This window comes from Psammomys obesus, unplaced genomic scaffold (genome assembly GCF_907164565.1).
Source record: "Psammomys obesus unplaced genomic scaffold, mPsaObe1.curated_primary_1811, whole genome shotgun sequence".
Taxonomy (NCBI): Eukaryota; Metazoa; Chordata; class Mammalia; order Rodentia; family Muridae; genus Psammomys; species Psammomys obesus.
Window position 1 is genome coordinate 4,191 of NW_026596065.1, and position 22,604 is coordinate 26,794.

The window sequence follows — 22,604 nt, forward strand, 5'->3', positions numbered from 1 at the left end:
AACCTGCTCTGCTCCCCATTGACTTGTGGTTCCATCCTATAAAAATGCTGTACAATTTCACTTTAGGTCATAGCTCAGCTCTTGCATCTGTTAGGAGGACCTGACCAATCACCAGCAGCCTGAATACAGTATCATTTTGTCATCTGCTTAAATATTTATACTATGACGAATGTTCAGAGAATCAGTCAGTGCCCACATCTGTGCTATTGTCCCCAACTAGTCAGTTTTTTCCTCCTAATTCAAATAAAGATCTTGCTTTGATGGACTTTTGAAACTTCTTGGATTATTTTGGTATTTCTGACCCCAAATTGTGTTTTATTGAAAAATATAATTGTGGAATGGCTGGTACAATAGTGTACTAACAGCAGAACACAAATTGTGAGAGTAAGGCTTGAGGATCTTAATAATATGAAAGAGTGAGGTAGAAAATGATCATCTGTAGTTGGCTGTAATAAACTTACTTTTTTTACATCTTTATTATTGTAGCTGCAAATGAGTCAAGATAGGTAAAAAGCCAATGGGCTTCTGAATGTCAGACACTGGAAACTGATATCACAAGTTCCTCTTCTTAAAAAAAATGCACTGAATATTTTAAAACTGAATATTTTAAGTGTGCTTTGTGGAAAACAGCTATGACAGTTTTCAAATCACCTGTTCTTTTTGATGATTTTTTTCATTATTATTATTATATATTACAGTTTATTCATTTTGTATCGCAACTGTAGTCCCGTTCCCCATCTACTCCCTGTCCCACCCTCCTTTCATCTTTTCCACTGTGTTCCTCCCCTAGTCCACTATTAGGGAAGGCTCTCTTCCACTACTATCTGACTTTGGCCTATAAGATTTCATCAGGACAGTCTGGACCCCCTTACTCTGTGGCCTAGTAAAGCCACCTTGACTGGGGGAAGTGAGCAAAGAGAAGGCAACCAAGTTCATGTCAGTGTCTGCCCCCGCTCACCTTACTAGAGGAAATTAAATGTTCTAACTACTTTCACAATAGCAATCCCGAACAAACAAGTTGTTTTTGATGACCTATAATTCTATCTCAGATGATGGTGCTCACTAAAGTCACTATGGACTATGATGAAATCATCCAGGTTGGTGAAGAAAGAAAGAACCAAACATGTTTTTCACCCACATGGAGGAAGCAGGTGCAGAGCCCCAGGGCTATGGGATTCCCAGAGCACATGGATGAGAAGGAAGTAGAACAATGGAAAGACAGAAAATTCAGAGCAAATCTGGCTACAGTGACAGAAATATTTCAGTACTGTGACCCCCAGTTGTCTGGACTTTGCTGCAGTGTGTGTGCTGGCCTGTCATTAGAACCATTGGGTATGCACAGACTGAGAGCCTGAAGCAAGAGTAGGAAGCAGCTGTAGCATACAAAGTCTTCTCTGACACTGTTGAGGTCTGAACCTGTTCCATGATCACAGCCAATAATCTCCTTGGATCAGCCTCAATACAGGGGACTATATATGTATAGTGAAGATCCTGACATGTCCTTTCCTTTGCTTGGTCTCATCCTCCTCCTGCAATCTGCATATACATCAATGGAGATGTTTCAGCTCAATTGTCATCAATACTGGGAGCCCAGCACTGACATGGAGGCAGACATAATCCTCAGTACATTTATCCCCATTCACATCCAAGTTGAAATACTCCAAAATGTTCAGAACATTTTTGAGAGTGAACCAAGTCTACGATGGGACACCTTTCTGTGAGTACTTGTTGCTATGGGTGTTCTGGCTACAAGATAATACATGACATGCTAAACACATGTAATTCCATTGAGAATAATGAACTAGATATGGAGCAATGTGAAAGACAGTTTCACATTTTCCTGCTTCCTTATAAATCTATAAATACTTCCACTCTGCTTTGCTATGTTTCCAGTCAGGAAGAAATTAGAGAAAGAAACCACCAACTTTTGTGTCTGCTCCATAGTGTTATTCCATGGTCAGACTTACATATTTTTTTTAACACATTGACTCTAAATATGTCAAGATACAGTTCCACTCTGCTCACCTCTATTTGGCCATCTAAATGTCTTATGTCTAAATATCTGTTTCTTTCCAGGGACTTAGAGAGTTTCTGCTAAAATGAACTTGAATATACCCATGTCCTCAGTACAAATCTTAAAATTTCCTCTTCCACATGTTCTGGTTTTAGTATCTTTAATTTATCTCAGAGTTTAGACACTATGGTCATACTTATGCCTTATTTATTTACCATTGACATTGTAATGAAGTGTTCTGACAGTCATGTCATTCATACCTGCTGGAAACCCAGTGCTTTGTGTTTTGATAGGAGGTTTTATGATTTTCATTTACAACATGTGTATCTGTCCTTTTACCCCCTCAGAGTCTCAATTTTGTCTTAGGATTTGTCTTTTATGCTACCGAGACTTTCCTGTGGATTGCTATTTTTTTTTCTATTGCTATTCCAAATTCTCTTGTACACTGTTGATTCTTCTCTCAATATCCAGTTTAATTCATTGTTTGATTCTGTCTTTTCTGTTTTTCATCTTTTTGCTATCTGAAGCATTTTTCTGCAAATTTGACTCTCTGAGAAACTGAGTTCAGTTGTTGGTTATTTATGATACTGTGGAGGAATCATTAGGCTTTTTCATATTACCTGTTTTTCTGTTGATGCTATGATTGGTACATGTGTTCATTTGAACATCAATTTAGAAATTAGGATGGTCCTTTGCTGTGAAGTGTCTTCTTGAAATGTCAGTACATATTTCCCCTTTGAGCAGGAAACAGAAATACAAGCCTGTGGTCCTGGTAGTTGTAGCATTATGGAATATTTGAATAGAAAAAAAAACACCTCAGGATGCCTGATTTATTTTGGAAATAAAGCACTCTTAGGAATGATTTCACAAGATAGAGAAACTATAGCTCAGTAACACACTGAAGCCAGAGAGAGAAGAAATCCCTACACCAGAGGAAGGAAGGAACCCATCCTCAGACATAGATAATAGGTAGAAAAGACTGAATTGTTAATTGACAGAAGTCTTAATGTAGATTCTGTTTCACTTGTGAAAGGTGGATCAAATCTCAATTCCTTGAAGCTTACATCATAATTTTTAAAGTTTACCCAAAGATATAAAAGTTTAAAATATATTAACATGACCACAATCTGTAATCTACACTGAAATTCTCACTGTAGGAAAGACAGGTAACAACTGTCTGTACATATCTGGGTTAAACTTATGCTTTACTGCTAACCCTTGGGCACCAAGAAGGATGTTTGGTTCTGGGGTTTAAAAAGGAAAAGCATTTCCTCTCTCTTTGAATGTAATGACAGATAAGATTTCAGCACAATGGAAAGCATTGAAGTATGTCTTCAGCAGGAATGAAAAGGTAATAAAAAGGTTGATTCTGGAACTATGAGAGAGAAGCCAGCGCTTTCATATCATGGTTTTCATAGTATATCAGAAAGCCACGTATTAATATTTTAAATCTCTGAAATTTTAAAATCTTCAACTCTCATTTTCACATACTTTAAACCACTTGCTCAAACATTTACAACTTTGAATTACATAGCTTAAATCACTTTCTTAGACATTCAAAATTTACATCAACTTTGAAGTGTTTGTTTCCCCCATCCAAGCGTTTACCAGGAGACAGATTTGTTTGTTTACTGGGATAAATGTTTGACAATCAAGTTCTTTTCAGTGAAAGAACTGTAAAAAGTAAACTGTTAGGTATTAGTAGCTTCAGTTTGAATTCCATTCAAACTGTGAGATTGGATTTTTCAGTGTGAAGCTGGCAAGGTAATGATTTCTTCATCAGGGAACCTAGTATCTGTAGAAAAGAACAAGGCCTGACTTTCATGTATGATATGGACTAACCATGAAGCTGCAGCATTGTTCAGAGAAGCTACCTAAGGTTTCATTACCTCTGCTAAACTTCTACAGTGACAACTTGCTGTCAACACATCAAGAGATCTGAGAGGGGTAAATTTGAGCAGGAAGTATAATACAAATTGCCTCTATGTGAGTCAAAATGACAGACTTAAGGGATACCTGGACCCTCAGTCTGAGATCCTCCATGGCAATCTCAAAGACTTTGTAGGGAGCAGAGGTTGACAGTCTCTGGATGTTACCCAAGACAACATTAAGGCTTCAGCTGTCACACAGAATATTAGCAGCCTTCAAACACCAGACAAGTGAGGTCTGAAAGATTTTTTCTGTGGACGGAAATTTGGAAAAAGTAACCTAACTTGTCAGGGAGAGTAGGGCATTTAACTCAACAATGTTGGGCAGGAATGGATTGGTGAAACATATGGATATTCATAGTTCAGTTGTCAGCATTACCAGAGTTAAAATATCATCAAAGAAAAGGTCATTTCTGCTTATCTTATTTGTGGATAGGCATAGCTACTGACTCCTGAAGTCTGTCAGAGAAAGCCTTTTTCATTAAATTCCTTAAATCCATACTCAGCAGAACTCTCTGAGGGATTTGATGGAGAACATCGAATTTATTTCCATATTTTTTCACTTGAATATTTTTTATTATTTAATTCAATTTATATCTTGGTCATACACCTCACCCTCCTCTAGCAATCCCCCTCCCCTATTCTACCCCATACCTGCACAATCAATCTCCTGTAGTCTCATGATGACTTGTTCATCTATCTTCCTGTAGTCTGTTAAGGCAGTTCCATCAGGGGAAAGTGATCAACAAACAGAAAAGATATTCCATGCCAGAGATAGCTCCCCCTCCCCTAATTAGCCCACATGAAGCCTAATCAGCCCATCAGCTACTTGTGTGTCCAGACCATGCATTTTTCCTTGGTGGGTGCTTCAGGGTACTTAGGTCCCTTTGGGCACATATTGATTGCCCCTGATGACCTTCATACATATATAAATGAATAAGTATAAGGATATAGCCAACTGAATCCATTGCTTATTCTTTAGTATCGCTTTTATGGGATGGGAAAAACATCAGCCCACAGCTAAAATGGAAAAAGAGAGAATATATTGTAGAATATATTCGAGAGTCTCTGAACACAGTTTATGTTATCCCACATTTCATGTTACAATGTGGAAGCACCTTCAGCAGTTTTCATAATAACAGTATAAAGAAAGGTATAAATCAAATGCATCACTGGAAATATCAGAGAGGGGGTTACATCAAGATGGGGCAAGTTATCATACAGGGCCATGATGCTATGTGATGTCATTCTTGTCTTTTAGATTGGCAGAAGCCAGTGGTGTGCTGGGGTACTACATTCCAAAATGATTTTATTCATTAGCTATAGAAGGTAGATATAGATATCTAGATCTAGATCTAGATATATCATTTCAACCTCAGAGGTGTCCAAAATATGGCTATGCAGGGTGCTGATGATAGCCTGCACTAAGATAGTAAGCCCCTAGAACTACTATATTCTGATCTCTCCACATCAATGAAGTTTTTATAGCCAGTCTTCTCAGGCACAGCTCTTCCCAGGAGTTCTCATTGACACACACATACATTCATACAGTTCGATATTTAGTATGGAATAATCCCTGGGGAAGACTAATCTCTTTCTCTCAGTTGTTGCTAATTGTTTTGATCGATAGATATTCTCTTAACATAGCATCTAGCCATAGACCTCAGAGGTAATGCAGTACAACCAAATGGCATTTATTTTCTGTGATAGCTGGTCTTAAGGCAGAATTGTTCCTTCAGTACAACCCAGTGGACTTCAGGCTCATGATTTATGTTAATCTACCTCTATTAAGATCACCCAGACTCTTATCTACCACAATTTTTTAAAGAAACTTCTGAGGATGCATCTGCAAGCACAAAAGCCATGAGTGACACAATTCAGCCCACCTATATGCACCAAAGTTCAATATCCTCTCATAGTGAGCATTATTTTTTAAATGTCTTAATATCCCCTTTTCCTCTCTTTTATATGCTAGTTTAACTTACTTTTTTCCCACTGCCTTACCTTACCCAGGAAACTCTACTCAATGATTTAGTCTGAAAACTTCTAGAAACATTTTTCCTTTAGTTACTACTTTTTACATTTTTGTAAATATATATTCATATTTACATTAAGTTTACAAGTGTTTTCCCTACATGTTTGAGTGTGTTCACCACTTCTGTTCATGGTTCTTTGAGAGGCCAGTGGAGGACATGAATCCCATAGAACTGGTGTAACATATTATTGGAACCTAAAACTGGCTACTGTGTACGAATCAGGGTCCTCCACAAGAGCAACAAGTAGTCATAATATCTCATGCCCACGGAACACTATTTTACACAGGTTTATTTATTTTTATTTCATATATTTAAGTGTTTACATTCTTGTATATGTGTGAATGCCACAGACGTGCATGGTGCCCAAAGATGCCAGAAATGATCTTATGACCTATAGCGACACATGGTACCAAGGCACTATGGGCACTGAGAACTAATGCTAGCTTTTATTTAAAGTGGTCAGTGTGCCTAGAGGCCTAAAGATCTTTCTATCCCTCAAAGAGACACTTTAACACTGGGAGTACCTACAAACACACTTGTTACAATTTTTCCAGTGAGTATGAAATGGAATCATTACAAAATAAAAAGACATGAAGCTCTTATCCACACACCTAGTGAACACCTTATTGACTCTCCCATGACACAGTGCTTCCATGAACAGCAACATCATAAGCACCTATGCATTCAGCAGTCATAGGACACAGACAAGAGACATGTTATCCACACAATGTACCTCAAGAAAACAATTACTAGGTGTAGTTTAATTTCTGAGCATTTGGGAGCCATTCCATGAGGTAACTCAGTTGTCAGGGGCTTATTCACAACAGCTTTCCATGTCACAGGAAAGTGAAGTCCTAAGAACTCTAAGTTTCTGAATTTGAAAAAAAAAGTCTTTAAAAAAGTCTCTGAGAAAAATGGACTGACTATACTCTTCAGTCTAACTCTATGAGTTTAGCTCGAGATGGAAAAACTATCAAATTTTGCTGACTTTATACTTTGCCATTGAGGAGATCAATAAGGACTCACAACTGCTTCCCAATGTGACCGTGGGTTTCCATGTCTACAATGCCTTTAATTCTAACAAAAGAACCTTGGAGGGGCCTCTGATGTTGTTGTCTGGAAAGAGTGATTATATCCCTAACTATGAATGCAAAGTGCAACACAAAACTCTAGGAATCATTTCAGGAACCAGCCCAGAATTTTCTGCTGCTATTGAAACACTTTTGGAACTCTACAAAGTCCCACAAGTAAGTTAGAAAAGTCTTTTTGTTCACAATCACATAGGAAATCTGACCAAAAAGAGCGCATTGGAAAGACTCTAAATAGCGGTGTTTTCAAAGCAAAGACTCGTGACCAAACCTTTGGCAGGGTGCAGGGAATCATAAGAAAGAAGGGGAGTTAGACTGATGAGGAAAGGATAGGAGCTCCACAAGGACCAAAGATATCTGGGCACAGGGTCTTTTCTGAGACTGACATGCAACCAAGGACCATGTATGAATGTAACCTAGAACCTCTGCTCAGATGTAGCCTGTGGTAGCTCAGTAACCAATTGGTTTCCCATAGTGAGGGTAACAAGGACTATTTCTAACAGGAACTCAATGACTGGCTCTTTGGCCTTCCCACCCCCCAAGGGAGGAGCAGTCCTGTTAGGCCACAGAGGAGAGCTTTGCAGCCAGTCCTGAGGATACATGATAAAACAGGATCAGATGAATGGGGAGGAGGTCCCCCCTATCAGTGGACTTGGCAAGGGGCACGGTGGAGAGGAGGGAGGGAGGGAGGGACTGGGAGGGAATGAGGGATCGGGACACGGCTGGGGTACAGAGTTAATAAAATGTAACTGATAAGAAAAAAAATAAAATATGAAAAAAAGAAAACAAACAAGTGGTTTATGTTCAGTGTAAGCAGATTTCAAAAGAAAAAAAATAAAATACGTAAAAAAAAGAAAACAAACAAGTGGTTTATGTTCAGTGTAAGCAGATTTCAAAAAGCAGTGAATGAATTACCTTGATAAGGCAATGATTAACAATGGAAAGAGTGTGGTGAAAAGAATGAGCAGTACATTCTGAGAATTTCACAGCAGATCACTTAGTAATATTCATAATTCTATCTCCAAATAGAATGCTGGCAAGGTGTACTATGGATATTCAGGCTGTATGTGCTCACAAGTCAAACTCTAAAACACAGATACCTAACTACCCAATCTAGCTTATAAAAATCTCATAATTAATAGTGTGGTCAATATCTGACATAGAAAATAGAAAGTACAGGACATGTAACTAAATTTGGAACAATCCTCAAGATCATCACCAGTGAAAAACTCCAAGAAACTTTTATGAACTCATTCAGGATAGTAGATCTCAGATGAAAATTGATAGATAATACCAACTTAGGTATATTCCCACTACTGACTATTGCCAGCCTATGCTGAAGCAAAGCATCCATCAGAAGGCTTTACTGCAAACAGAGAAACCATTGGGTGAATGTACAGGTCAGAAATAATCAAGATCACAAAACCCACAGTGTAACTCTGATTGTTATCACTCATTTAAACAATTCATATGTGAAGAATAAACCCATTTCCTCTCTTAGGGTTATGACCCTAAATACCTCTAAAGTCAGAATCCCCACCTTTTTTTTTCTTTGCTTTTTCAGGTCACATATGGACCTTTTGATACTGAGCTAAATGACCAAGTTACATTCCCATCCCTTTACCAGATGTCTCTTAAAGACAGAGGTCTAGCCCATGGAGTGATCTCTTTATTGCTATACTTTGGCTGGAATTGGGTGGGGCTTTTTGTGCTTGATGATCGGAAAGGAAAAGAGTTCCTCTCTCACCTGAGAGCAGAGATGGTATCAGAAGATATCTGTGTGGCTTTTACAAAAAAATTCCCTGCTTTTTGGAAAGTGGGGTTAAAAAATGTTGCTATTTTGATGGACTTGAACCAACATACACAAGTAAATGTACAGATATTCTATGGTGATATAGATGACTTGATGTTATTCTGCCTTGATAACCAAATATTTGTAGCTGGAGGGAATGTGTGGATCATGGCAAAGCAACACTTTGTATATTTAGATTCTATAGCAAATGAGAATTATTTGCTAAACTTTTTCAGTGGAAGCATCTCCTTTTCAAAGAAGAGAACCATCCCTGGCTTCAAGCACTTTCTTGAGGATCTTACACCCTCCCAGTACCCAGGAGATTTTTACTTCCATAGATTCTGGATGGATTATTATGTTTGTTCACCTGCTTTACCATGTAAAAATCTTAAACCCTGCCCAGCAAATATTTCCCTAAAGATTAATCATGAAAAAGTGGATATGATGACCATTTCTGAGCACAGCTATTCCATATGGAATGCAGTGTATGCAGTGGCCCATGCCCTCCATAAAATGCTATTGAACAAAATTGAAATGGAATCTAAAGAAGATAGAAACACGGACTGGCTTCTACCATGGCAAGTAAGTCTCACACAGAAGCAAGTGAAGCTCAGGTTCTCATATTATTAGTAAGTAATTTACTGTGTTCAAGCCATTAAAATATTTTCATCTTATACTTAAAAATATACACTAAAATGGAAAAGGTTTCTGTACCAGTGTATGTATATATGTCTATAATTATCTTACATGATTTTAGAACTAAAAGCACTGATTTGAAGACAGTAAATTTGAATGTCTTTCATCATATATTTTTCTTTTGTGAGAAGAAATTCTGTAAGATATCTATGTAATTAATATAAAAATATAGCAAGTTCAATAACCAAATTTTATGGGCTTTAATGGAATAGGTCGAGTGTCATAAGATATAGACAAAGTGACCATACCCAAAGCTGCTACATTAAATAAAATGCAATCTATATTTTTAAGGACACAAAACCATGGGGAGATCCTTTTGTGGAAAATAAATCATCTGTCCTAGAGTCATAAGTAACAGAAAATTAATTGCTTATACAAATTATTTATTCTTAATTTTGTAAATGAAGATATAACCAAAACTATGCTTCCATTCTTAAATGTTAGAGCACAAACAATATTCATAAGCCAAGGCTATATCTTCATGCATTAGTGATAAATGGCTTTGTTTGGGTTTTACATCAACAAGATAAAAACAGGACTCATCAACACATATGAGCCTCAATGATCACCTTCAAATAGGGTATCATCAATAAGACTGTTGAACAAGTCAATTTCACTTTAAATTCTATCAAAGATAGATAAATAAAAAATAAATTCTGAATGTATAAATAGATAAATAAAAAATAAATTACATCTCAAAATGTAATATTGAGCATGATAGAAAACAATAATATTTGACATAGACATTGACACAGTTTGTGAATATGGCTTCTCGCAGATGTGATCTTGAGGTAAGTTTGTATATACCTTCTATGGATAACAGAGTACCTATGCAACAGTTCTTTATAACATGAGTTTAATTAGGTAACACAACACTGAATATCAAAAGTTGAAGTACTAACCCATTTTATTTGATAGATATGTAATTAAATCATGGTTGAGGGATGACTCAACAGATATAACCATGTGCTGCTCATACAGGGTACATGAGTTTAGTTGTTAGCACACATATGGTGGCTCACAACTGTCTTTAACTTCAGCTCCAAGGAATCTGGCACACTCTTTTGCTCTCTGTGGCAGCAGGCATACACTTTGTGTACATATATACATAGTTGTAGACAATAAACAAAAACAAAAATAACACAAATCTAGGGGGTTGAGATGGCTCTGTTTAGAAGTACTTCTTGCTCTTGAGAAGACCCATGCTTGGTTCCTGGTATCTATATAAAAGCTTACAACTGTATGTAACTCCTCTTCTGGGGGATCCAGCAGCTTCTTCTGGCCTTCAGAGGCACCAGGCACATTTGTAGTGCATATTGTCCTGCATGGTGTTCATATCAAAACTGAAAGTCAACTATTGTTACAGAAAACAAACCAAAGAGAAATGAAGGCAGGCAGTGGGTCCCTTTACAGTTTTCTGAGTTATAACTGACATAAATTTTATATTTATTTAATATACATTTTTAAATGAATGTGGAGCTTTGCATAAATTCCTACTAATGTTATCATATCAAGGTACTCTCTTTAAATATATGCATACCTATTTACCTAATTGAAATACTCTCATATTCATGTGTGGCATAAAAATGGACATATCTTAATACATATGAACCCACTAAAATAATGTTTAAATTTTAGTCAAAATTTTCTCTACAAAAATTTACATTTTCTAGTTAAAAATATTTTGCTCATACTAGAAAAAGACACAGAGCCTTGTTCCCTCTAAGAGCATGCTGCACATGTTCCATACCTTAGACAACATTTCTACTTGTGTTCAGTAACTCTTGCATTACTTGGGGAGGACTGTTCATCTCAATAAAAAAAAAGTGAGGAGACACCTAAACAATCTAAGCCTCTTCAAAAATAAAACCATGTTAGAAAGAGAACGGATTTCTCTTAAAGAACACCAACCAGTAATTTGTATGGGCCACTCATATAAAATGACGTTTCTCTTCAGCTGCATCCATTTCTGAGGAAAATTAAAGAGACAAATGCTGCTGGAGATGAAATAAGCTTTGAGGAGAACAAGAATACTATGGAAACGTATGATATACAAAATTTTGTAGAACATACTAAGCATAATTCATTATTAGTTAAAGTGGGAGAGTTTCTCTTCAAGAGTCCACAAGACCATTGCTTTTTTATCAATGAAGTTCTGATTAAATGGCCAAGCAACTTCAATCAGGTCTGGAATTTTTCAATGTTTAATATGTAGAGAAATATTTGTAAAGATTTATTAAAATTGTGTGATCTATCTTTGAAATTTTAAAATAATTGTTTTTTAATTTCAGTTTATTTTCTTTACATCCCCAGATGGTCCCTCCCTTCTCACCTTACAGGTTCCCCTTTCCCCTTCCCTTTTTCTTTCTCCCTTTCCCCAGAAAAGGAGATCTCCCCTTCCACCATAGCAACTCTCTCTAGCACATCAAGTTACATCAGGACTGAGCATATAATCATTCACTGAGGCCAGGCAAGGCAGCCCTGCCAGGGGGAAGTGCTCCAAAAGCAGTCAGTAGAGACCATGTTAGAAACAGGCCCTCCCATCTACACTCGCCGGGTGACCCACATGAAGAGCAAACTACTAATTGATCACATATGGACAGAGGGCTTAGGACCAGACCATGTTTGCTCCTTAATTGATGTGTCGGTGTCTCTTAGCCCCCATGATTCTGTGTTAGTAATCTCTATTAGTCTTCTTTTAGGATTTCTACCACTCCAGGACCTTCCTACATTTCCACAAAACCCCTGGAGCTCCATACCATGCTTGGATGCAAGTCCCAGCATCTCCACCCAGCTGGGTGGAACCTTCCAGACAACTGTCCTGTAATTCTCTCTACAGTGCAGTGGGTCTCAGTTTGGGCCAATTACTAGTTAAACTTTTCCTCAATCTTTGTTCCCTCTTCGCATCCCTACCTCCCCACCCCCGCCCTTCATGCAGAAAGGGTAATTTTTGGATCAATGGTTTTGTTGATGCAATTTAGGCTTCATGTCTTCCTCCTTGTTAGGGGAGTTTCAGCTAGAGACACACTCATATCCTCCCAGGAGCCTATCCTGTCAGTTTTCTCCATCTTAACAAAGATGTAAGTTCCTTAGTTTCCCTTTTTGTTCCCAACCCTAGAACCTCCCATCCTCATTGCCCCCACATCTGAACCCCACCGGTGTTTCTCTCCCAATTCCATCTTCTGTCCAGTCCCCCCTTCATCCCGTTCTGACATCTAATTATTTTTCCCTCTGAGTGTCATTCTGGCACCCTCGCTTGGGCACTCCTTCTTACTTCGCTTCTTTGGGTCTGTGGATTGTAGTAAGGTTATCCTGTACTATAGTTCTATAATATCTGCTTATAAGTGAGTATATATCATGTGTGTATTTCTGCATCTGGGCTACCTCACTCAGGATGATCTTTTATCATTCCAAACATTTGCTTGCAAATTTCATGATTTCCTTATTTTAACAGCTGAATACTGTTCCATTTTGCAAATACAACACAATTTCTTTACCCATGTTTTTGGTTGAGGGACATCTACGTTGTTTCCAGTTTCTGATTATTAAAAATATAGCCACTGTGAACATAGCTGAGCAAATGTCCTTTTTGTGTGGTGGATCATCTGTTGTAGGTAACGATTAATATTTACTAACAATTATCTTTTAGTAAAGCTTACTGTTAATCCTAAACAGCTGTATAACCAAATCACCACACAGAGACTGGGTTTATTTAATTAACCTAGAACACAATTTTGGGCAATAATTCCTCTCTCCTAAACCTCCAAGCCCTCATAGTTTCCTAACATTTAGATTTCACCCATTTTACTTGCTGTTAGTGATTTATTAGGACCAGTCCATCTCTCCACATTGTTCGAAGATCTATCCTCCAGCTCCCTCTCCTAGCTTTCTTCTCACCCTTTCTCTCCCACTCATTTTCTGTCCTCTGGCTCCTCCCCTCTTTCCTGTCGTCTGGTTCCTACCATTGCTCAACTTTGTGGTAGTTGCTTTATTTTGGCCTGTTTACACAAAGTTGAGACAGGATGCTTATAATAAGTATCACAATGCAATATCCAAATTGAAACCAGTGAGTGGGAGGGGGGAGAAGTCAGTATTTGAATGAACAAGGGTAAGGTGTATACATTTCAAAAGAATGTTATACCAACAATCATCTTTTAAGTATATGCCCAGGAGTAGTATATCAGGGTCTTGAGTCAGAACTACTCCCAGTTTTCTGAGAAAGTGCCAGCTTGATTTCCAGAAAGGATGTACAAGCTTCCACTCCCATCAGCAATGGAGAAGTGTTCCCCTTTCTCTACATCCTTGCCAGCATGTGTTGTCAAGTGAGTTTTTAATCTTAGTCATTCTGACTGTAGGAAAATGGAATCTTAAATTCGTTTTGATTTGCTGTTCTCTGATGGCTAAGGACATTGAGCATTTTTAGCTTCTACTCAGCCATTTGAGATTCCTGTTGTGAATTCTCAGTTTACTTCTGTACCCCATGTTTTAATTGGATTATTTGATTTGTTGATGCTTGATTTCTTTTCATTTTTTTTGTGCATTTTGGATATTAGCCCTTTCTGTGATGGAGGGTTGGTGAAGATGTTTTCCCAATCTGTAGGCTGTTATACTGTTCTATTGACAGTGTCCTTTGATTTATAGAAGCTTTTTCAGTTTCATGAGATCCCATTTGTCAATTTTTGATCTTAGAGCCTGTGGGTCTATTGTCTGCTATTCTAATGAGTTCCAGGCTTTTCCCCACTCTGTCTTCTAATAGATTTAGAGTCTCTAGTTTTTGTCAAGGTCTTTGATCCACTTGGACTTGAGTTTGTGCAGCATGATACATATGACTCTATTTGCATTTTCTACATGCAGACATCCAGTTAGAACTTCAGTTTGGTTCTATAGACGAACCTGTCTGTTTCTGTGCCAATGCCATGTAATTTTTATTACTATTTCTCTGAAGTATAGGTTGAACTCATGGATGTTGATACTGCCTGAATTTGTTTTATTGTACAGAAATGTCTTGGCTATCCTGTATCTTTTGTATTTTCATATGAAGTTCATGGTTGCTCTTTCCAGGTATGTAAAGAATTGCGTTGGAAATTAATGGGAAATGTATTGGATATGTAGATGGCTTTTGGCAAGATTTACATTTTTAGTATTTTAATCCTACTGATCCACAATCATGGGAGAACTGTCAATCTTCTAAAATCTACAGTTTCTTTTTTCAAAGACTTGAAGTTCTTTTCATACAGGGCTTTCAATTGCTTGGAGTTACACCAAGTTCTTTTATAGTATTTTTAGCTATTGGGGAGTGTGTTGTTTCCCTAATTTTTTATCACCCCTATACAGGAGGGTTACTGATGTTTTTGAGTTAATTTGGTATACAAATAAATCTCTGAAAGTGTCTCGCACCTGTAGGAGTTCTCTTGTAGTAGAATCTTGGGGGTCACTTGGGTATAGTATCATATCATCTGCAAATAGTGATACTTTGACTTCTCTTTCAATTTGTAATCCTTTATCTCTTTACTTGTTTATTGCTCTAGCTAGAAATTTAAAAACTTTATTGAGGGGTTATGGTGTGATTGGCAGCCTTGATTTGTCCCTGAATTTTAGGGGGAATGCTTGAATTTTCTGTCCATTTAACTTGAAGTTGGCTATTGGCTTGCTATATATTGCCTTTATTGTGTTTAGGTATGTGCTGTTTCTCCCTGATTGCATGATGTCTCTTTGAAAATTTAAAATGATTGTAATGTGCTGTTCTTAGTTCCATTGTGATTGTGAGCTTGCATGTGAGTGTTCATGCATATAAGCACATGTACCTGTTAGGGCCACCTTCAACACTGGTTATCTTCCTCAGTTGCTCTGCCATTTATTTTTAAACAGGATATGGCTCTGAAACCTTTACTATATAATTTTGATATATTCAGCTGACATCATTTCTTTGATTTTCTTACTGTCTTCATGATCACAAAATTTGTATTACAACAACATTTTCTACACACAACTTTTCTTTCCATCCCTCAGCATGATCAAATTCACATGCTCATGTTCATGTGGCAAACGTGTTAAACACTAAGTCATCTCTTCAGTCCTATTTTATTAATTCAGAAATGAAGTTTGGTATTTCAGAATTATGTATATATACACATAAAATACACATATAAAGAAACACATGTTCCTGTAGATAGAATTAGATGAATTGCATTTCAATGTGGTGTGTTCATTCATACTGCAAAATAAATGAATTTTCATGGTTTTATAGGTGTGTATGTGTGTTTCTATGTGTACACACGCATACATACACACATGTATACATTCACATATTTTTATTATACATGCATGCTCATGTTCAAGCATCCTTACTTTTGTACAACTCATACTCAAGCATATCAATAGATTTGCAAAGTTGTGAACTAGCATGAACACAAAACAACTTATGGATTTTGATACAACATATTTCTGTAGCCAATGTATATGAGCTACCAGATATGTGTATCAGGAACTGAAGTCATATTTCTCTGAAAGAGCAGCATGCACTATTAAATGCTGAGCCAGTTATCCAGATGTATATTCCTGTTAATATATTAATATTTATGAGATAGAAATTGAATCCAAACCAAGGCAGAAAAGAGGTCTAAGGATAGAAAGAAATAGTTGTTCTTTTCTTACACAAATTTAACATATAACAAACTAAAGTTTTGTTAGTTTAGTAGTTAATGTGATTAACTAACATGAAACTGGTGAAAATCTTATGTGAAAACACCACTAATGTTTAAAAAGAAAGAACTATTCTTAGCTTTTGGAGTTAAGGGTAAAAGTCACAGTAATAGATCATAATTCATCAATGGCCAAACCATCTTTCACAAGAAAACTGAACTTCCTTTTGCAGCTGAAACAGTGTGTATGGGTAATAATACATGATTGGAAATGTAAAAATAGAAAGAGATGAGGGAAGAGTTACTGGGTTTCTCTCTGACAATCCAACTGTTCCATAATTCATATAAAAATGAGTTCTGGCTTGCTGCATTAAAGGAGAGAATATGTGGATGTCATACAGATTTCACAAAGGCTAGGAAAAAGTGAGTCACAGTTTAGTCACCACAAAGGGAGGTTGAATATTTAGCATTGGGAAGTGTGCTAATTTCAAATCTCCATTCTACACTTTCGTATTAAAAATGTCTGAGTTCCTCATAAATACATAGAATTTACATAGGATATGTGCATTTAAGTTATTTAACCTAAAATATTTTAAATTAATGTACAATATTATGACTAGTTTTTTTCTGTGTTTCCTTCAGACACCTCAATCCGTATGTACACAGCACTGTGGTCCAGGATTCTGGAAAGTTCCACAAGAAGGAAGACCCATCTGCTGTTTTTCTTGTTCATTTTGTCCAGAGCAGCACATTTCCAACCAGACAGGTATAAAAACAATATCTTTCCTCAAACTGCTTGGGAATGTAGAATGGGAAAGCTGAGAAGTGACCGTGACCATGGTGTCATAATGTAGTGCTCTTCCCTATGTCTCTTTCACTCATCCCTGAATCCATTACTGACCACTGCTGATCCCACACAATGTGTGATATTTGAGTGGCAGTGAGTTCTCTTGCTATTGTGTCAAAATCAACCTACTTAAAAATCCTTCCTTTTGGTTCATGGAATGGCCATCTGAACTCTTGCAGTGATACATGCTTTAGGCTACCCATTGAATGTGAGATATCCAGTTGTTCAAGATCGAATTATATTTCTGTAATAAACAAATGTAATGATCGGTGCCTGAAAGTGACTCCAGGAAAAGTAGATGTGTAATTGTTTCCTCAATGCACAAGAAATGGAACTGCATTTAAAACACTTATAGTTGATATTTCAAGTACCAACAATAGCAGAAAAAGCCAATCTTCATAAATGAAAGTATGGCTGCCTGTTTAAGGTTGTGGTCAACCATGTGATAACATATACATGTAACATCACATGGAATGAGCAAGTAGTATTTATTAATAAAAAGACACACACACAAAGATACAAATACAACATTTAATGAGAAAGAGTCCATGAATTTGAGAGACAATAAATATAAGGTGGGTCCAGGAGAAGGTCTGGAAAGAAAAACAAGAAGAGCTATACTGAGGCAAATATGTTATTTTAAAAATGAAAAAGTTTATAAAAAAATAAAAAGTCAGAAGGATGAAGCATTATTATAATGATGAGAATCTATTATTATTTATTAAATTGTAAAAGGTCAACCTTTAGGCAATTTTATAAGAAACAGAACTTTTCATCTTTTTTTTTTTTTTGAATTTTAATAAATTAGTGCCATGGTTACTCTTGAGAAATCATACTGGAATATTGAAGTAGATTTTCTTTTTTATTTATTTATTTATTTCAATTTATTTACTTTTTTGTATTTTATTTTTTTCTTATCAGTTACATTTTATTAACTCTGTACCCCAGCCGTGTCCCGATCCCTCATTCCCTCCCAGTCCCTCCCTCCCTCCCTCATCTCCACCATGCCCCTTGCCAAGTCCACTGATAGGGGGGACCTCCTCCCCATTCCTCTGATCCTGTTTTATCAGGTATCTTCAGGACTGGCTTTTATTTAAAACAATAAAATGTTGAAAGATTAATTAAAAAGTCTTTATATTCTACAATCTAATGCTACCATGGGATAGATTTCTTGCAGTATGACTTCAAGTACTATGTTGAAGAGATATGGAGAGAGTGGGCATCCCTGCCTTGTCCTTGATTTCAGTGGGATTGCTTTACATTTTTCTCCATTTAGTTTGATGTTGGCAATAGCCTTGCTTATACTGTCCCTACTATGTTTAGGTATGTGCCTTGTATTCCTGATATCTCCAAGACTTTAAACATGAATGGGTGTTGGATTTTGTCAAATATTTGTTAGGCATCTAAGGAGATGATCATGGGTTGTTGTTTTTTGTTTGTTTTGTTTTGTTTTGTTTTTTCTTTCAGTGTGTTTGTATGATGCATTTCATGGTGGATTTACGTAGATTGAACCATCAGTATATGCCTGGAATGATGCCTATTTAGTGGTAGCAGATGATACCTTTAATGTGTTCTTGGATTCTGTTTGCGAGTATTTTATTGAGTATTTTTGCATCAATGTTCATAAGGGAAATTGTTCTGAAATTCTCTTTCTTTGTTAGCTCTTTGTGCAGTTTAGGTATCAAGGTGACTGTGGTCTCATAGAATGAGGTTGGTAATGTTCCTTCTGTTTCTATTTTGTGGAATGGTTTGAAGCGTATTGGATTTAGTTAGCACTTCTTTGAAGGTCTGGTAGAATTCTTCCCTGAAACCATCTGGCTCAGGGCTTTTCAGGAAGAGTAGTTTTGATGATTACTTCTATTTACTTAGGGGACATAGGCCTATTTAATTTATTTACCTTTTCTTGATTTCACGTCGGTAATTGGAATCTATCAAGAAAATTGTCCATTCTTTATAAAGTTTTTGTAAAATATAGGCTTTTGAAGTACCACTTAAAGATTCTTTTTTTTTATTTCCTTGGTGTCTGTCCTTATATCCCCTTTTTCATTTTCTACTTTGTTCATTTTAATAGTGTCTTTCTGCTTTTTGTTACTTTGGTTCAGGTTTTATCTATTCTGTTGATTTTCTCAAAGAACCAGTCCTTGGTTTTGTTGGCTCTTTGAATCATTTTGGTTTTAGTATATTGATTTCAGCACTGAGGTTGATTATTTCCATCCATCTACTCCTCTTGAGTGTATGTATATATTTTTTCTAGATCTTTCAGGTGTGTCATTATATTGCTTGTATGAGATGTCTCAAATTTCCTTATGAAGGCACTGAGTGTTATCAACTTTCTTGTAAGCATTGCTTTCATTGTGTCCCATAAATTTGGGCATGTTGTACCTTCATTTTCATTGAATTCTAGGAAATCTTTGATTACTTTATTTCTTCAATGACACTTCTCATTGAGTAGAGCGTTTTTCAGGTTCCATGTGTGTATACTTGTTTTGCTATTTCTGTCATTGTTGAGATCCAGGTTTAGAACATGGTGGTGAAAATGGATACAAGGTATTATTTTAGTATTCTTGCATCCATGGAGACTTGCTTTGTGCCCAACTCTATGGTCAATTTTGGAGAAGTTTACATGGGGTGCTAAGAAGGTTATATACTCTTTTGTGTTGGGGTGAAAAGTTCTGTAGACATCTATTAGGTCCATTTGATTCTGGACCTGGGAGATGACCAGTGGGGACCTGGATCAGATCAGTTCCAATACCTGGATGTCCCATCCAAAACTGGAAGCACCTAAGTTGATGCTTTGGCTCTAGCCTCCTGTCCACTCACTGGTCTCAGAGTCTTGAAACTCTGCCTCTCAGATACAGTGCACACGGGTATCCACCATCTTGGATTCTTTATTTTTTGATCTTTCATCCTTCCTTCCTTTTTTGGTTGGAGGCTTTTGTGACGTTTTGAATTTCCTCATGGGTCTGGATGTATTTATGTAATTGAATTATTGCTGAATTCCTGTTTGAATCATTGTTGCTTGGGCAAATCTAAAGCTTATCCATGTCATGTAAAATTTTAAGCTTACTGGAATATAGTATTTTTTTAAATGTTTCCTTAGAATATTCTGAATTTTTTGGTTTCTGTAGTAATGTTTTTTTTCTGTCATTTGTGATTCCTTTAGTGTGATTGTTAATTTGATTCTGTTAATTGTTTCTTTGATTTACTTGACTCAAGAGTCTGTAAATTTTGTTTATATTTAGAAAGATTCAGCCCTTCCTTTTGTTAATTCTATGTATTGTTTTCTTGGCTTCTATTTCATTGATTTCTATTACAATCTTACTATTTCTTTTTAAATATATTATTAATTTGTTCATGTACTATTGCAGCATCTGCTCACACTTCTCCTCACAGTCCCTCCCTTCCACCTCACTTCCCAATGCATGTGCCCCTCTTCCCTTCCTTTTCAGAAAAAAAGAAAGCCTCCCTTGGACATCAAACTTGGCATATAAAGTTGCAATAAGATTATGCAAAACTGCTATTGACGCTATACACAAGGCAGTCTAATTATGGGAAAGGGATCCAATGGCAAGCAAAAGAGTCAGAGACAGCTTTGGTCTTGCTGTTAGGTGTTGCCCATAAAGTCCAAGCTGCACAATTGTTACACTTGTGCAGAGAGGCCAGATTGGCTTTTCATTCCCTGTGAGCCTGTACCAGGAGCCTTTCTGTGGGGCTGTTCTTATCATGGAAAGGAGTTTCAGAGTGTTTTTGCATACAGGTGCTCCACAGAGCAGATGAAGTGTCAGAGAGGGTAGGAAATGAGTTAGGTGCAGTGGTCAGGAAAATCTCACAGCAGACTTCTAAAATTCAGGGCTTTCTGTGGTTCTGACTCTCTAGAAGGCATGCCTAGTCTGTGATTCTTTGTTAATATCAACAAGGCATGTCTTTATACAAGTTTCACAGTACAAACACAGACTTATGATTACACAAGTTATTCAGAGTGGGTGTTGGGTTTTTTTTTTTTCAATTACATATCCAGGGTTACAAGTTCAGTTAAAATTTAAAAAATACAAAAGGAACAGATATTATTATTATCAGCTCTATAACTCTATTTTAAGTAATCCAAAGGATGTCTCCTTAAAAGAAAACACATTTACTATATTACAGCCTGCTTTTAGGCTGGCAGTGTTTGCAACATGATTGCAGTCCAGAGACATAGAAAATGCATGAACTTGTCTTTTTATGAATAGAAAATACTAATAAATAACTTCCTTCAATATATGTATCATCATCTATGTTATAAAGTAGAAAAAGTCTATTTTAGTCAATTCTTATTTATTGAATTTTATTTAATCAGGAATCTATGCTCAATTGCCTCATATCTTTAAACAATATTTACAGTGAGTTCTCAGCCTATAATAAAAGAAATACAATTTTTTACCCAAATCTCTTGGCCTCTCAGGGTTTGCATATTGTCTTTGTTTAGCCTGAACCAATATACTGTTTAGAGGCATATAGCCCAAGAAAACTCCTGAAATAATGGCCTCATTTCTCTATCTGCTTGTCTGTGCTTAACGAACTCCAGAGTCTATAGAAGATTTCCAAACAGTGGACAGATATAGTTAGGTTTAGGATTTTCATAAAAAAAACTCAAATATAACTTTTCTGTAGAAAAAAAAACAACAGAAATTGAATCATAGTGCCAAAAGTCCCCTGTAAGTTAGATATAGAATAACAGTGATCGTAACAATCTGGAATTGTGTCAAGCAACTGTGCTGGCTTCATGACTCTCAACAATTTCAGTGAATATGGCTGTGTCATTCTTCCTTTCTGATTTAATATGTTAGAGATTTATGGTACTACATAATATTTTATAGATTTATGGTACTACATATGACATGTAGGTAATTTTTCAGTCTTCAGAATAATACTGAAAGAAAAAGAGTGAAAATTAGAACAATTCCCAGAATTATTTTGGAATTAATGAAATATTAAGAGTCATTTCCTGAGTCAAAGGATGTCAAAGACTATAGAAATTTATTTGCAAGTTCCACAGCTGAGATAGATACTGGTTGACCTGAGCAGATAGCTACTGTTTGTTGATGCAAGTGTTGTATATTTACTGCCAAATCAGTATTGCTCCATAGTCCATGGAGGTCAAATCCAACTTATTCCAGTGTTACCTTAGAAAAATTATAAAGAAGTGGGGTAACAAATATCCACTGAAACTGTGAGTAACAAGAAAATTGAGAAGAACCCATAATGGTGGAATCAAGGAAGTATATTTTTATACACGGATGTGATCGAAATACTTTGTATACATACTTAGAAACTCACAGAATACAAAAAAGCATTCGAAGGATTGCTTGACAGAATAACTTCATCGGAATATGAGTACTATAATATTTCACTGCCCTAGAGAAATTGATAAATTCTTCAGCAGAAAGCTTATTGTGCATTAAACAAGATAAACAGTACAAATGGGAATTATAACGAGTATGTTTCTTGACAGTATCAGGAAGGAGAATATGCCAGGCTACACACATCAATGGAAAGCACTCTCATGAATTAAATGTGCAATGA

At 36.5% G+C, this 22,604-nt stretch overlaps 1 protein-coding gene across 1 annotated transcript; it reads left to right on the forward strand.

Annotated features, from left to right (window-relative positions):
* Nucleotides 1–1,496: 1,496 nt before the first annotated feature.
* LOC129689895 (vomeronasal type-2 receptor 26-like) lies at nt 1,497–16,961 on the forward strand (the record flags this gene model as incomplete). The annotated part of the gene is made up of 5 exons (XM_055625270.1): nt 1,497–1,717; nt 6,934–7,225; nt 8,631–9,440; nt 11,512–11,739; nt 16,838–16,961. Coding segments are annotated over exons 1-5 (1,675 nt in total), but the record flags the coding sequence as incomplete, so codon positions are not given.
* Between the last annotated feature and the right edge of the window lie 5,643 nt (nt 16,962–22,604).